The sequence below is a fragment of the Pseudorasbora parva genome, chromosome 18, assembly GCF_024679245.1.
Source record: "Pseudorasbora parva isolate DD20220531a chromosome 18, ASM2467924v1, whole genome shotgun sequence".
Taxonomy (NCBI): domain Eukaryota; kingdom Metazoa; phylum Chordata; class Actinopteri; order Cypriniformes; family Gobionidae; genus Pseudorasbora; species Pseudorasbora parva.
This window is the reverse complement of record NC_090189.1, coordinates 5,530,014-5,544,007: the sequence shown is the minus strand read 5'-3', so window position 1 is coordinate 5,544,007 and position 13,994 is coordinate 5,530,014. Positions and strand designations below refer to the sequence as shown.

At 44.3% G+C, this 13,994-nt stretch overlaps 1 protein-coding gene across 1 annotated transcript in view; it reads right to left on the bottom strand.

The window, feature by feature from the left end:
- Nucleotides 1-9,281: 9,281 nt before the first annotated feature.
- The window catches only part of LOC137046472 (synaptic vesicle glycoprotein 2C-like), a 76,258-nt gene continuing 71,545 nt past the window's right edge, over nucleotides 9,282-13,994 (bottom strand). Inside the window, exon 14 of the mRNA XM_067423713.1 lies at nucleotides 9,282-12,576. Coding sequence (XP_067279814.1) covers nucleotides 12,393-12,576 — 184 coding nt within the window. The 3' untranslated portion in view covers nucleotides 9,282-12,392. The remainder of the gene's footprint in view (nucleotides 12,577-13,994) is intronic.

Here is a 13,994-nt window from a genome sequence, read left to right as displayed (position 1 = left end):
TTAATTTCTGTTTACTGAAACTATGAAGTTAGAGATCAGTTGTAGTAGTGTATTAACTGCTGTTTGGGCCAAGTGTGAAAATACATTTATTTTATTTTTAATTTATTTAATTTATTTTAAGTATTGATGGATTATTATGTTTACTTCATAAAGAATTATTCATGTGCATACCAATGTTAGGATTTTAGATTCATAAACTCTACAGAAAGCACAACAATGGTTTAAATGATGAGAGATGGTGTATATAAATAGACGATTATGAAAAAAATGATGTTTTTGGATATTTTCCACATGGTCTTGTAGGAAAAAGCAGTGTCAGCAGTGTGTTTGTACCTGCATGTCATGTCCAGGACACATTCAGCTTATGATGATAATTTATGTAATGAAGTGCATACATTGAACACCATTTACATTTCATCTATGCTGTGTTTTAAGCTATGCAGTTTTATTGTTTCAGATTTCCAAGACAGGTGATGTATAAAGTTGCAGAGACAACCAGTACCTTAGCCTTATCATTCCTACTGTAGTTCTTTCAAAACATGTTGCAAGCCATCCTCTTGTTTTATGTCAGAATTAAAAGGTTCAAAGACATTTGCTACAGTTGATGTATACATTTTATTAATTCGATTTGTATTAAGGGGGGGGGGGGTGAAACACTCAGTTTCAGTCAATCTCATGTCAATCTTGAGTACCTATAGAGTAGTATTGCATCCTTCATATCTCCGAAAAGTCTTTAGTTTTATTATATTTATAAATATGGGCTGTACCGAGTCTTTCCGGAAAAAAGCGAGCGCCTGGAGGCGTATCGTGTGGGCGGAGCTAAAGAATGACGAGCGCACAAAGCGGTGACGTCCTCAAGCGTGGAGAAACCCATCGCTATCGATCTCAGCTAATACAGATATGATCCAGAGTCATCCAGAGGCTGAAATAAATTGAACAGGAGAAACAGCAGCAGCATGACGTTCGTCTCTGTGGTGTTTACTGTATTTAGTGGCCTGTCAGCATTTGTGTGTTTACTCGCAGTTTATGAGGACATGATTCGGTTTATGGACTATTGTATGCGACTAAACCTTAGCAGTAGCAAGCAAAACGGTTTTGCACGTCAGACTAGTGTAACGTTATACAGAGAACAGCAATGGAGTCCGTTAGCGCATTTGAATGACGAAGCACGCTTTGTGAGAACGCTAGGTTTATGTTTGGGTGGTTTTACAATAATCAAACTGACACCTATAGTGGTCAGCTAAACAAATGTATTTAAACACACACCATAGATCGCATGCTCCATTGATAATTTAACTAACGTTATACGATCGTGTCGTTTACTGATGTTTACTCACGTGACGATAGCCAACAGCACAGACATTTGAAGCAGTTTTACTCACCGGCTGCTTCCAAAGCAGGACCGAACCTTTATCGCTGGGACCGCTCCGTCAAAAACACACTTCTTTGGTATGATTTCGTGAAGACCTGTGACATCAGTGACCGTGGAGATCCACTTTGCGACTCGACTGAAGCGATGTTGTGAAGCTTCCCGTCATTTCTGCGTTCAAATCGGTTCAAATGCACCGTTGCCTTCCCAGAATGCTGTGCTGAAACGTTGAAGTCGCTTGACGTCACCAATAGGAATAAAGTGGAGCGTGGCGCGGACTATAACGACAGAAGTGTTCACGGACGACTGGATCTGCAGCTGAGCGAGTGTTTACGGCCGTGCATTTCCTCTCTCGCTCTAGTCACGCGCGCGCGCGCACACTACCAGGAGAAGAGCCTGTACGGCCCATACAAGGACCTTCCGCTCTATTAACATCAAGCCGACCCATACTCGAAAAAAACTCTCCGAAACTTGTGAGAAACCGGAAGGAGTATTTTTGACACAGAAATACTCCATCAAACGTCCAACATTAGTTTTTGAAACTTTGTCTATGTTTAGGATGGGAATCCAAGTCTTTAACAGTGTAAAAAGCTCAGTATGCATGAGACAGCATTTCACCCCCCCCCCCCCCCTTTAATTATCGTAGTCAATGGCTTACAAGATCTACAAATATTCTTCCAAATATCTTCCTTTGTGTTCAGCAGAACAAAGTGATTCATACATAGGCTACAGGTAGAGAACAAACAACTTGAGGATGAGTAAATGATGAACTGACAATCTCAAGTATGAAGGAGCACAATATATACTACAGAGAAATCACTAAACAATGAGTGTATTTAAAAAACAACCCCGATGAGGCCAGTGCTAAGTGGGAGCTATTGGTCATCCAGATGAGCTGAGAGAGCTGTCTGAGGGGCTCTGTACGTTACCTGCAGCTAATAAACAACAAAACAAGCATCATTCCCTCTTCATATGGGACATCTGATCACCACAGCAATTGCTTACATCTGTTAATATTTAATACACTATCACTACAACTGATCTCTAACTTAAATTAACAGATCAAATTGTGCAAACCTCTGCTTAACCCCATGACGAACTGCGGTCAAAAGCGGGTGACGTAACACCAGGTGGGCCCGCCCTCACGTGACTATGATTGGCCGATTGATAAGCCTGAATCTGATTGGCTAAAAAATACGACTGCTCCGGGTGGGAGGAGAGCGCTGCCAGGAGAGTTTCAAAATACAAACACACACATCCAAGATTCACACGCGAATGGCGATTCGCACATTCACATTCAAGGACAAACTTGTAAATTTTAAACATTCGAAAGTTTTTATGCACAGTAAATCTACGAATTGTGTTTTGCATTTGTGAAATGTATTTTATGAATATATAATTTTATTTTTCGCACGTGAATAGTTTTTTGTGCATGTAAATTAGGTTTCATGTGAAATTGTCTACACGTGTGTGCGTTGTGTTTTTTGCGTGAATTATTAAAGAGTCTTTTCTGCTTCCATACATAGCGGACTTCAGTATAGGCTCCCTCACCAGCTGAGGGTGATGTGAACTGTTTCTCAGCAGGGATAAACTCAAAGAGAGCGAGGCTGAAAACAGAGACAGATGGGCTGGTGTGTATCTAGTTTCACCCGAGCATTCCAGCGGGATTAAACTGTCCTTGAGTCAGAGACACACAGATCCAAACGAATCACACACACCACATAAAAGCGCAGATACAGCGACAGTCCTGGTCCAATATAAGTTCTGGACCCGTGAGGACTGTGAGGAGTCTATCGGGTGTGTTTGGAGCTCGCGCGCCATCTAGTGTCGTAGCGTCGAACTGGTTTATTGATCACTCATGTTCATCGTATTCAGAAATAATTCATTAGGAAATATTTTCCTTTCTTTATGCATTTTTCACAAATAATAACGTTTTTGTAACTTTTTTTTTTAAATGTGTGGTATATATTAGGCTACTATTATTACATAGTAATAATATAATATAAAACAATTATTACCGTATTAATAATACAACCCTATTTCGTTATAGTACGATTATTATTCGTTATTATTTTCGTAACAATAATACATTTATTTATTTAAAAAAAGTTTTATTCATATTACATGAGATAATTTTAAACTCATGTTCGCCACTAGAGGTCACGATAAGATAGAGATTTTGGCATTCATTTTTTTAAATGATTTAATTATATATAAAAAAAGATTTATAAATTCTTTAAAAATGCGTAACACACTTGCGTATTCTCATAAACAGGCTGCATCGTTTCCGGTTCATCAATATCATACATCTTTTTTAGCTCAAATTTGAGGGAAAAAACAAACAGATTTTCTGTTTTAAAGTAAGAAAGTAAAAAAATGTAATCAAGATTATGTTTTGTCTAGCAGTCATTGAATTGTAGGTAGAATTATTTAACTTGAAAGACCTGAAGTAGCGATTTCTCTAGTTTAATGTGATGCTTTATGCTAACTTTAAACCAACATGCTAAACAGTTAGCCTTGTTATGGCCGTTTGTTGTGGGGAGAGTAAGAAATTATTAAAAATATTACAACCAACCCCTGATGAGTCCAGTTCAGTCACAGCCTCTGTTGAGGCTAAATCATGTGAGTATTTGTTGTTGTTGTTGCTTATGGAGGGATTTATTCAGTACATGTGTTTCCGTCATAGTGCATGTCTTCTTTCCAGCTTATTCAAAGTTTTGTGTGTGTGTGTGTGTGTGTGTGTGTGCATTTTATGAGATATGTTGATGTGCATCTTGATGTGTCCATCCAGTGTTTTTTAAGCAAAATGTCAAAATTCACATAAAAATAGGTGAACCTTGGAAATAGGATATATAGCAGGAATACACACACACACACACACACACACACACACACACACACACACACACACACACACACACACACACACACACACACACACACACACACACGTTGGTCTATGGGGTTTACAGGGACTCTCCATAGGCGTAATGGTTTTTATACTGTACAAACCGTATTTTCTATCCCCTTACACTGCCCCTGCCCCTAAACCTACACAGGAAACATTCTGCATTTTTACTTTCTAAAAAAAAACATCATTTAGTATGTTTTTAAGGCCATTTGAATTATGAGGACATTTAATGTGTCCTCATAAACCACATTTATAGTGTAATACCAGTGTAATACCCATGTAGTTATACAAATTTGTGTCCTCATAAACCACATAAACAGGCTCACACACACACACATACATACACACACACACACACACACACACACACACACACACACACACACACACACACACACACACACACACACAGCCCCTGCACCTAAACCTACCCATCACAGGAACCATTCTGCATTTTTACTTTCTAAAAAAAACCTCATCCTGTATGATTTATAAGCATTTTGAAAAGTGGGGACATAGGTAATGTCCTCATATTTCACCCTCTCCTGTAATACCTGTGTCATACCCATGTCATTATACACATTTCTACCCAGTGATTTATAGTGCATACACACTTTATGAGCTCGAACTCACGATCGCATGATCACGTTGTTGTGCAATGCTTTAACAACGGCTATGCAAAACCTGTAATCTTATGCATATAAAGGAAAAATTCTTTAAAATGAAAGTGTCCTGCTGTCAACATGAGCACAGGTTTAGTAAACGCTCCTATGGGTCGTATTTCATGAATTAAATATTGTCGAGGGGCGCAACTTTAGTAAACGCTCCTATGGGTCGTATTTCAAGGAAGTGACAAACGACCTAGGCGTATTAGTTGGAGGACATGTTTCGTTAAAGGATTAGTTCACCCCAAAATGTAAATCCCCTCATGTCGTTCCAAACCCGTAAGACTTTCATTCATCTTCAGAACACAAATGAAAATTAAGAAAATCTTTTTGATGAAATCTGAGAGATTTCAGTCCCTCCGTTGATAGCTACACAACTACCACTTTCAAACCCCAGTAAAGACATGATTAATATAATCCATGTGACTTTTATGAATTTTATGAAGTGACATGAGTCCTTTGTTTATGCAAAAAACATAATTTACCACTTTACTAACAACAACCATTAATCTTCGATGTGCATTCACACGTTTGCTGATACTAGTCTGTCACGTTACACACACAAAGGAAAACTGGTGCGAGGACTCAAGTGCAGAGAAAGATAATTTATTACAAAATAAACATAAACTCAAAACAAAACCCACAAGGGGGAAAAACACATAATCATAAAACATAAACCAAAGACTCAAACCAAAGGAATCACGGGGAACTGGGAGACGTAGACGAGACATACACAAGGATCCAACACAGACTGACAAACACAAGGAGCTTATAAAGGGAAGAAATCAAGAGGGAACAGGTGGGAGAAATCAACACTAATCAGATAACAAGGGGGAGGGATCAGACAATGACAGGAACACATGCAAGACATGACAAAACCCACATGTGCACACAAGACAGGACAGGCATGTGACATTACCCCCTCCTTAAGGAGCGGCTACCAGACGCTCCACTAGGGACGGGCGGGACAGACCAGGGCGGGACGGGAGGGACAGACCAGGGCGGGACGGGAGGGACAGACCAGGGGGGGACGGGAGGGACAGACCAGGGGGGCACGGGAGGGACAGACCAGGGCAGGACAGGGGAAACAAACAAGGAAGGAACAGACAAGGGAGGGGTCAACAAGGGAAACATGGGGAAAACAAAAAGTTCAGGAGGCCATGGTGGCACACAAAGTTCGAATGACCAGGGCGGCCCGCCGAAGTCGGGAGGCCCACCGAGTTCAGGTGGCCGGGGCGGCCCGCAGAGTTCAGGCGGCCAGGGCGGCATGGGTAGAGCAGGGCGCCAGGGAGGCGCGGTGAGAGCAGGACTCCTGGGTGGTGCGGTCAGTGCAGGGAGCGCCAGGGAGGTGCGGTGAGAGCAGGACGCCTCAGCGGCGCGGTGAGAGCAGGACGCCTCAGCGGCGCACGGAGAGCAGGACGCCTCAGCGGCGCACGGAGAGCAGGACGCCTCAGCGGCGCACGGAGAGCAGGACGCCTCAGCGGCGCACGGAGAGCAGGACGCCTCAGCGGCGCACGGAGAGCAGGACGCCTCAGCGGCGCACGGAGAGCAGGACGCCTCAGCGGCGCACGGAGAGCAGGACGCCTCAGCGGCGCACGGAGAGCAGGACGCCTCAGCGGCGCACGGAGAGCAGGACGCCTCAGCGGCGAACGGAGAGCAGGACGCCGCAGCGGCGAACGGAGAGCAGGACGCCGCAGCGGCGCACGGAGAGCAGGACGCCTCAGCGGCGCACGGAGAGCAGGACGCCTCAGCGGCGCACGGAGAGCAGGACGCCTCAGCGGCGCACGGAGAGCAGGACGCCTCAGCGGCGCACGGAGAGCAGGACGCCTCAGCGGCGCACGGAGAGCAGGACGCCTCAGGGGCGCATGGAGAGCAGGACGCCTCAGCGGCGCACGGAGAGCAGGACGCCTCAGCGGCGCACGGAGAGCAGGACGCCTCAGCGGCGCACGGAGAGCAGGACGCCTCAGCGGCGCACGGAGAGCAGGACTGCTCAGGGGCGCACGGAGAGCAGGACTGCTCAGGGGCGCAGGGAGAGCAGGACTGCTCAGGGGCGCAGGGAGAGCTGGGCGCCTCAGGGGCGCAGGGAGAGCAGGGCGCCTCAGCGGCGCAGGGAGAGCAGGGCGCCTCAGTGGCGCAGGCAGGGCGTTGGGGAAACTTCTCCAGTCCAGCAGTATCCACCGGCACTGGGACCACCGGAATACGATCTGCTGGCATTGGGACCACCGGAACATGATCTGCCGGAACTGGGACCACCGGAACACGATCCACCGGCACAGGGACCACCGGAACGCGATCCACCGGAACTGAGACCACCGGCACACGATCCACCGGAACTGGGACCACCGGAACTGCCTCCGGGGCTTCGGATAAAGCCCTGTGCTCCTTCCACGCATGCAGGACTGCCACCACAAAGCATCCCATCACAGCCCTCCAGGCCGTTTCCGGACTCGGGACCACCGGAACGGAGTCCACCGGCACAGGGACCACCGGAACACGATCCACCAGCACAGGGACCACCGGAACACGATCCACCGGCACAGGGACCACCGGAACACGATCCACCGACACAGGGACCACCGGAACACGATCCACCGGCACAGGGACCACCGGAACACGATCCACCGGCACAGGGACCACCGGAACACGATCCACCGGCACAGGGACCACCGGAGTGCGATCCACCGGCACAGGGACCACCGGAGCACGATCCACCGGCACAGGGACCACCGGAGCACGATCCACCGGCACAGGGACCACCGGAACATGATCCACCGGCACAGGGACCACCGGCGCACGATCCACCGGAACTGGGACCACCGGAGTGGTGGATGACACCCTGTGCTTTTCCCAAGCATGCAGGACTGCCACCACAAACCCTCCCATTACGGCCCTCCAGGCCATGTCTGGACTCGGGATTCCCGGACTCGGGACCCCCGGAACTGGCACCGAGGGAGAACTTCTCTGCTGAGTCCTCATAGTATGGTTGGATCCTTCTGTCACGTCACACACACAAAGGAAAACTGGTGCGAGGACTCAAGTGCAGAGAAAGATAATTTATTACAAAATAAACATAAACTCAAAACAAAACCCACAAGGGGGAAAAACACATAATCATAAAACATAAACCAAAGACTCAAACCAAAGGAATCACGGGGAACTGGGAGACGTAGACGAGACATACACAAGGATCCAACACAGACTGACAAACACAAGGAGCTTATAAAGGGAAGAAATCAAGAGGGAACAGGTGGGAGAAATCAACACTAATCAGATAACAAGGGGGAGGGATCAGACAATGACAGGAACACATGCAAGACATGACAAAACCCACATGTGCACACAAGACAGGACAGGCATGTGACATAGTCCCGAAATTGGGAGTTTTTTGTCCCGCATTTTCAATTGTGCCTGTATTATTTTATTTATTCTCTGAAATTGCAATACCACAATAATAAAAATAATTCTAAAAAAACACGACAATTTTTTTTTAAATAAAAAAACTTTTTTTATTAAGCTCCGCCCACTGCCTGTTGATTAAATGTCCTCTATAATTATGAAAAAGCATATTATTAATCAATCAGAGGAACGAAGCGACGCATTTCCTTAGTTGTCAAATGTCAACAGAGCTCAGCTGCACTGTGTTGCCAAGTCCGCGTTTTTTTTCCGCGGGTTGTTTTCTATGTCCGCTTGTTGAAGCGACTATAATGTGATATATAGACCCATGAATGCGAATTTTAGCAGGCAACCTTACCAAAATAACACACATTTTACCCCCCAAATGCCATTTTTGCCCCGGAGAACCCCCTGAGAAGCTATTGTTTAGAGCTAGTAGTTGGCGGGTTTCGTTGTAAAAACTTGGCAACCCTGTCTGCACGCGCGCTGAAATAAACGATCTTTGCCGGTGTTGTAAAAAAAATCAATGATTTTAATGATACACAGAGTACTTACCCAACATGATCATCATTTCTGAGAGAAATAGTGAAGGTGAATGCAGATACAAACAAGCTCTCCGTTTAGGATTTGAACAAATATAATCCAAGCCCCTTTGATGACGTGATGATTACGTTACTGTTGATCATCTGTCCGTCATCGTCTAAAGCCCGCCCTGATGATCTCATTGGTCCGAACAGTTTCTGTTCAGGGATAATCACTCCTCTATGGATCGAGGCCAGACTGAACCACCTGATCTAAAAATGTTGTGGGCGGGGCTGAGTTCGGCTGGCATCCAGGCTACCTTATATCCCACTCCGAGACAGAATGAAGGATGTAAGTCTTAACTTTTATTACACAAAAATTTATTCGGTCTGTTTTAAGGGGAAAAAATAAGCAGACACACTTTAGAGTCTTATAATGAAACTCTTTAATAGCAGTACATCTGGATCCACCTCAGTTCCGTTCACACTGTACATGGCACTTCTCTCTCTCTCTCTTTTCAAAATAAAATCACACATATATCAGAGAAATCTGGCCAGCGGTGACGTCACTGACACCAGACGGCATGCCAGATCCACTGCCAATCAAAACCCATTTAAGAACGACATCATCACACGCTCACAATAATGATACATTCATCTTTCAAACTCATGGCGAAAAGCAAGACAGACGAATCACCGCAACACAAAGTCTCAATATGCACATGCACGGGTGTATTTATTAACAAGATAACACGCTTCATTGGTTCGTGTGGGATTTTCCAAATAGGCCACTTGAATTTGTTCAGAAATGAATATAAAAAACACGAGCTCAGACCAAAAATGCATAACTTTAATCTCTCATGAACCGAATTTGTTCAGAGCGAATCAAACGACACAAAATCCTCTTGTTAGCGCAAATAACACCCCCAGAAAACACACAACCAGCCAAAATAAACACCTATAGACAGAAACGAATGTCAGTAAATACGAGATATCTACACATACACATGAAAAAATAACGTTTCAACTCAACAGGCTAGACTTTACAACATTTAGACGTGTACAGCAAACGCCGTCGCCTGTGATGAGTTCAAAACAAGCGTTTATCTTCACTTTCACGACGTAAACGCGACAAAATCTCAGTAAATTTCTGCTGTTTTGTGTACTTCAGTGCATGTAGACAGCAGCAGCAGGGCCTGCGCGTCATTGACATCGGACCAGGCTGAATGGCTTTTATTATTTTCTATCATCACGTCTTGTCATATTGCACAATTGCATGTAGGACATTTCCAGTGGAATGTGGTGAAATGGCGCAACACGACGCGTTTTCCCAGCAGTAGAGCGTTCGAACGCTCCGCTGTACGACGGATCGCTACAACCTACGAGAAAGCCGACCGGAGGGATTTTAGAGGAAGGAGGCACGGAGAGGAAGCGAAGGCCATTCAGTTTTCAGAAGAAGAGTTCGCACGTGGAAGCGTAGCAGCTAGACGAGGGTTATCAAGACGCCTTTAACCCTTTAAACCAAGAGAGACACACACAAATGAAGACGCTTTAGCTACATCGCCCACAAAAGTTCACCAAGGCATGAATGAAGTCGGTCAGAGCGTGTCTGACGTGTTCTTCCGCTAGCTAAATCATTATAAAAAGCAGAAACTGTAAACTGGATCATCATTATCGTCTTGTTTAAGAAATGCAGTTGCGGCTTTTGCTAAGTTCGAAACAGAGCATCAAAAATGCCATCGAAATGAATCAAAAAGCTTCCAAAAAAACAAGAAATGGTGCACAAAATGCCAGTTGTTTTTCATATTTGTGAGCAAAAGTGCTGTTTTCCCAAATATCAGCACGTTTGCAAATGTGATTTTGATTTTATACAACAATTAAATAAACAATAAGTTAACAGGCTATTAGGTCTTACATTTTAGACTCAATATTGTCTGTTTTTCAAACGAATAGTCATTGCATGTCTCTGTGAGCAACAGTTTCAGTTTCTGAATAAATCTGTTTTTGAACGAATCGTTCTAATGAATGATTCACTCACTTCTGCTTGTCCTTGAATGAATCAGCCATTCTGAATGAATCGCTTTAACAAATGACTCACTCACTTCTGCTGTGCCATTGAATGAATCAGCTATTCTGAATGAATCGCTTTAAGGAATGACTCGCTTTGTTCCTGAATGAATCAGCCATTCGGAACAAATCTTTTTAACGAATGACTCACTCACTGCTGCTGTGCCCCTGAATGAATCAGCAAATGTGAACGAATCGCTTTACCGAATGACTCACTTCTGCTTTGTTAAGACAATGGCTGCATCCGAAATCGCATACTTCCCTACTAGGGGTGAATTCAGTTCATCTTAGTGGGGAAAAGTGTCCTAACCAACCTGAATTCACCCTATATAGTAGGCGAAAATCAGTATGTGACAAAAAAAAGTATGTCTCAATTCACAGTACTCAGATTCTGAAGTGTGCGTACGATGGGAGGCCAAGGGAGAGGGGTTTGTGAATGGCAGTGAAGCGACGCAGCTGACGCCGGCAGGTCGCATGATGTCCGAATTACGTTCATACTACACACTCTTACTATATACAATGTCATTTTTAGTGGACGTTAATTATGTATTCAAAATAAGTACCTTCTATATAAAGCAGGGGTTTTCAAATCATTCCTGGAGCCTCCCCAGCACTGCACATTTTGGATGTCTCCCTTATTAGTGTCTTATTTAACACAGCTGTATTAACTCATCAGCTGATTAGTTTAGTACTCCATGAGCTGAGCTGGGTGTGTCCAATAAGGGAGATATCCAAAATGTGCAGTGCTGAGGAGGCTCTAGGAATGGTTTTGAAAACCCCTGATATAAAGAGTGATTGTGATTTTGGACGCAGCCAATGATTTGCGGCCACCTACTGGTGGTTTATTATAAGTTCATTTTATCTGAGGGAGGAAGATTGAATGCTGAATGCAATAACTTCGTAAACATAACGGAGATAAAGTAATTGCAAGTGCATTGCATACAATGTGTTTGGCGCGTGGGGGGAAAAAGCCTCAGAACTGCAAAGGCCGCCAGAGAATCGGACCTACGCTACCAGTAAAAGCTGTCATCGCTAATGTCTACATCTCTAAACGGCATTTTTACTCTTGTTTGAGCATTTCAAGGAAATTAAGTAGTGTTTTGATTTTAAAAATAACCAAAATAAATATTAAAATCACCTGAATTTTTTGTGTTCAGCTAAAAAAAAAAAAAACATTTAAAAAAAATACATAAAATCGCTGAATTTTCATAATAAATAACTTTAAATCATTCTTCCAACCCAGATTCAGTTTTTGTTTTGAAACATCAGCATAACATTTGATTAACAAAGGCATCAAAATCTAGTTTTAATCTAAACTGGGCATGTCAAAATCTCAACCAATAAATTCAACCAATAAATAATCCCTAATAAGTAAACAAACATCAAAACAAAGCAAACACATCACAGAGGGTGTCCTGCGTGTTTCTGTGGCGGCTCAGGGTTCAGAGGTCACAGGTGTAGTGGGGTCACATGAGGACGTTGGAGCGGGTGTCGGGTAGCCGCAGACCCACCAGGCCTCCGCCGACCAGCACGGACGACGCCAGCAGGATCGGGATGGATTTCGAAATTCCCACCAACGAACCAAATATAAGATTCCCCAAGACTGCCGCCAACTTACACATGGCGTTACAAAAGCCAAATCCAGTTCCTCTGCAGACCAGAGAGACAAGCGCTATTAGCAGTACTAGTCATTTTATAGTAAAGTTGCAGGAAGAAAAGTCCACAAAGTTAAACTAAAGTATAAAACTGAGTATTTACACAATTCAATGTGTTAATTTTGTGAAAGTAAATCCTACACAAAAATGTTTTCAGTGTACATGAAACTGCCACCCGCCACTGATAATTTATTCAAAAGTATTCCAAACTACACTTTTGTTTAATTAGTTAATACATTGAAGCTATTTTTGGGGCACTGTCTTTTAAAATCTATAATTATTAGTAATTAATAATTTGTTACATTTATATAGCGCTTTTCTAGGCACTCAAATCGCTTTACATATGGGGGGGTCTCCTCAACCATCACCAATGTGCAGCATCACCTGGATGATGCGACGGCAGCCATATTGAGCCAGAACGCTCACCACACACCAGCTGATTGGTGGAGAGGAGACAGAGTGATGAAGCCAATCAGGAGAGGGGGCCATGGTGGACAGAGGCCAATGGGCAAATTTGGCCAGGATGCCGGGGTTACACCCCTACTCTTTTTCTGAAGGACATCCTGAGATTTCTAATGACCACGGAGAGTCAGGACCTCGGTTTAAAGGGTTAGTTCACCCAAAAATGAAATTGATGTCATTAATGACTCGCCCTAATGTCGTTCCTCACCCGTAAGACCTCCGTTCATCTTCACACACAGTTTAAGATATTTTATATTTAGTCCGAGAGCGTATCTAACACTAAACTGAATAAAGATTCAAACGGTTATGAATCAGCGGATTGATTCATGATTCAGATCGCTAATGTCATGTGATTTCAGCAGTTTGACATGTGATCCGAATCATGAATCAATATGCTGACATTATGCACACCAATCAGATGCATTATGACCACTGATAGGTGAACTGAATGACACTGATAATCCCTTCAGCGTGAGGATTTGAGCGAGTTTGACAAGGGGCAGATTGTGTGGGTTAGACGACTGGGTCAGAGCATCTCCAGAACTGCAGCTCTTGTGGGCTGTTCCCGGTCTGCAGTGGTCAGTATCTATCAAAAGTGCTCCGAGGAAGGAACAGTGGAGAACCGGCCACAGGGTCATGGGCGGCCAAGGCTCATTGATGCCCGTGAGGAGCGAAGGCTGGCCCGTGTGGTCCGATCAAACAGACGAGCTACTGGAGCTCAGATTGCTCAAGAAGTTAATGCTGGTTCTGATAGAAAGCTGTCAGAATACACAGAGCACCTCAGTTTGTTGCGTATGGGGCGGCATACAGACCAGTCAGGGTGCCCATGCTGACCTCTGACCCCGCCGAAAGCACCAACAGTGGCACGTGAGCATCAGAACTGAACCACGGAGTAATGGAAGAAGATGGCCTGGTCTGATGATTCACGTTTTCTTTTACATCACGTGGATG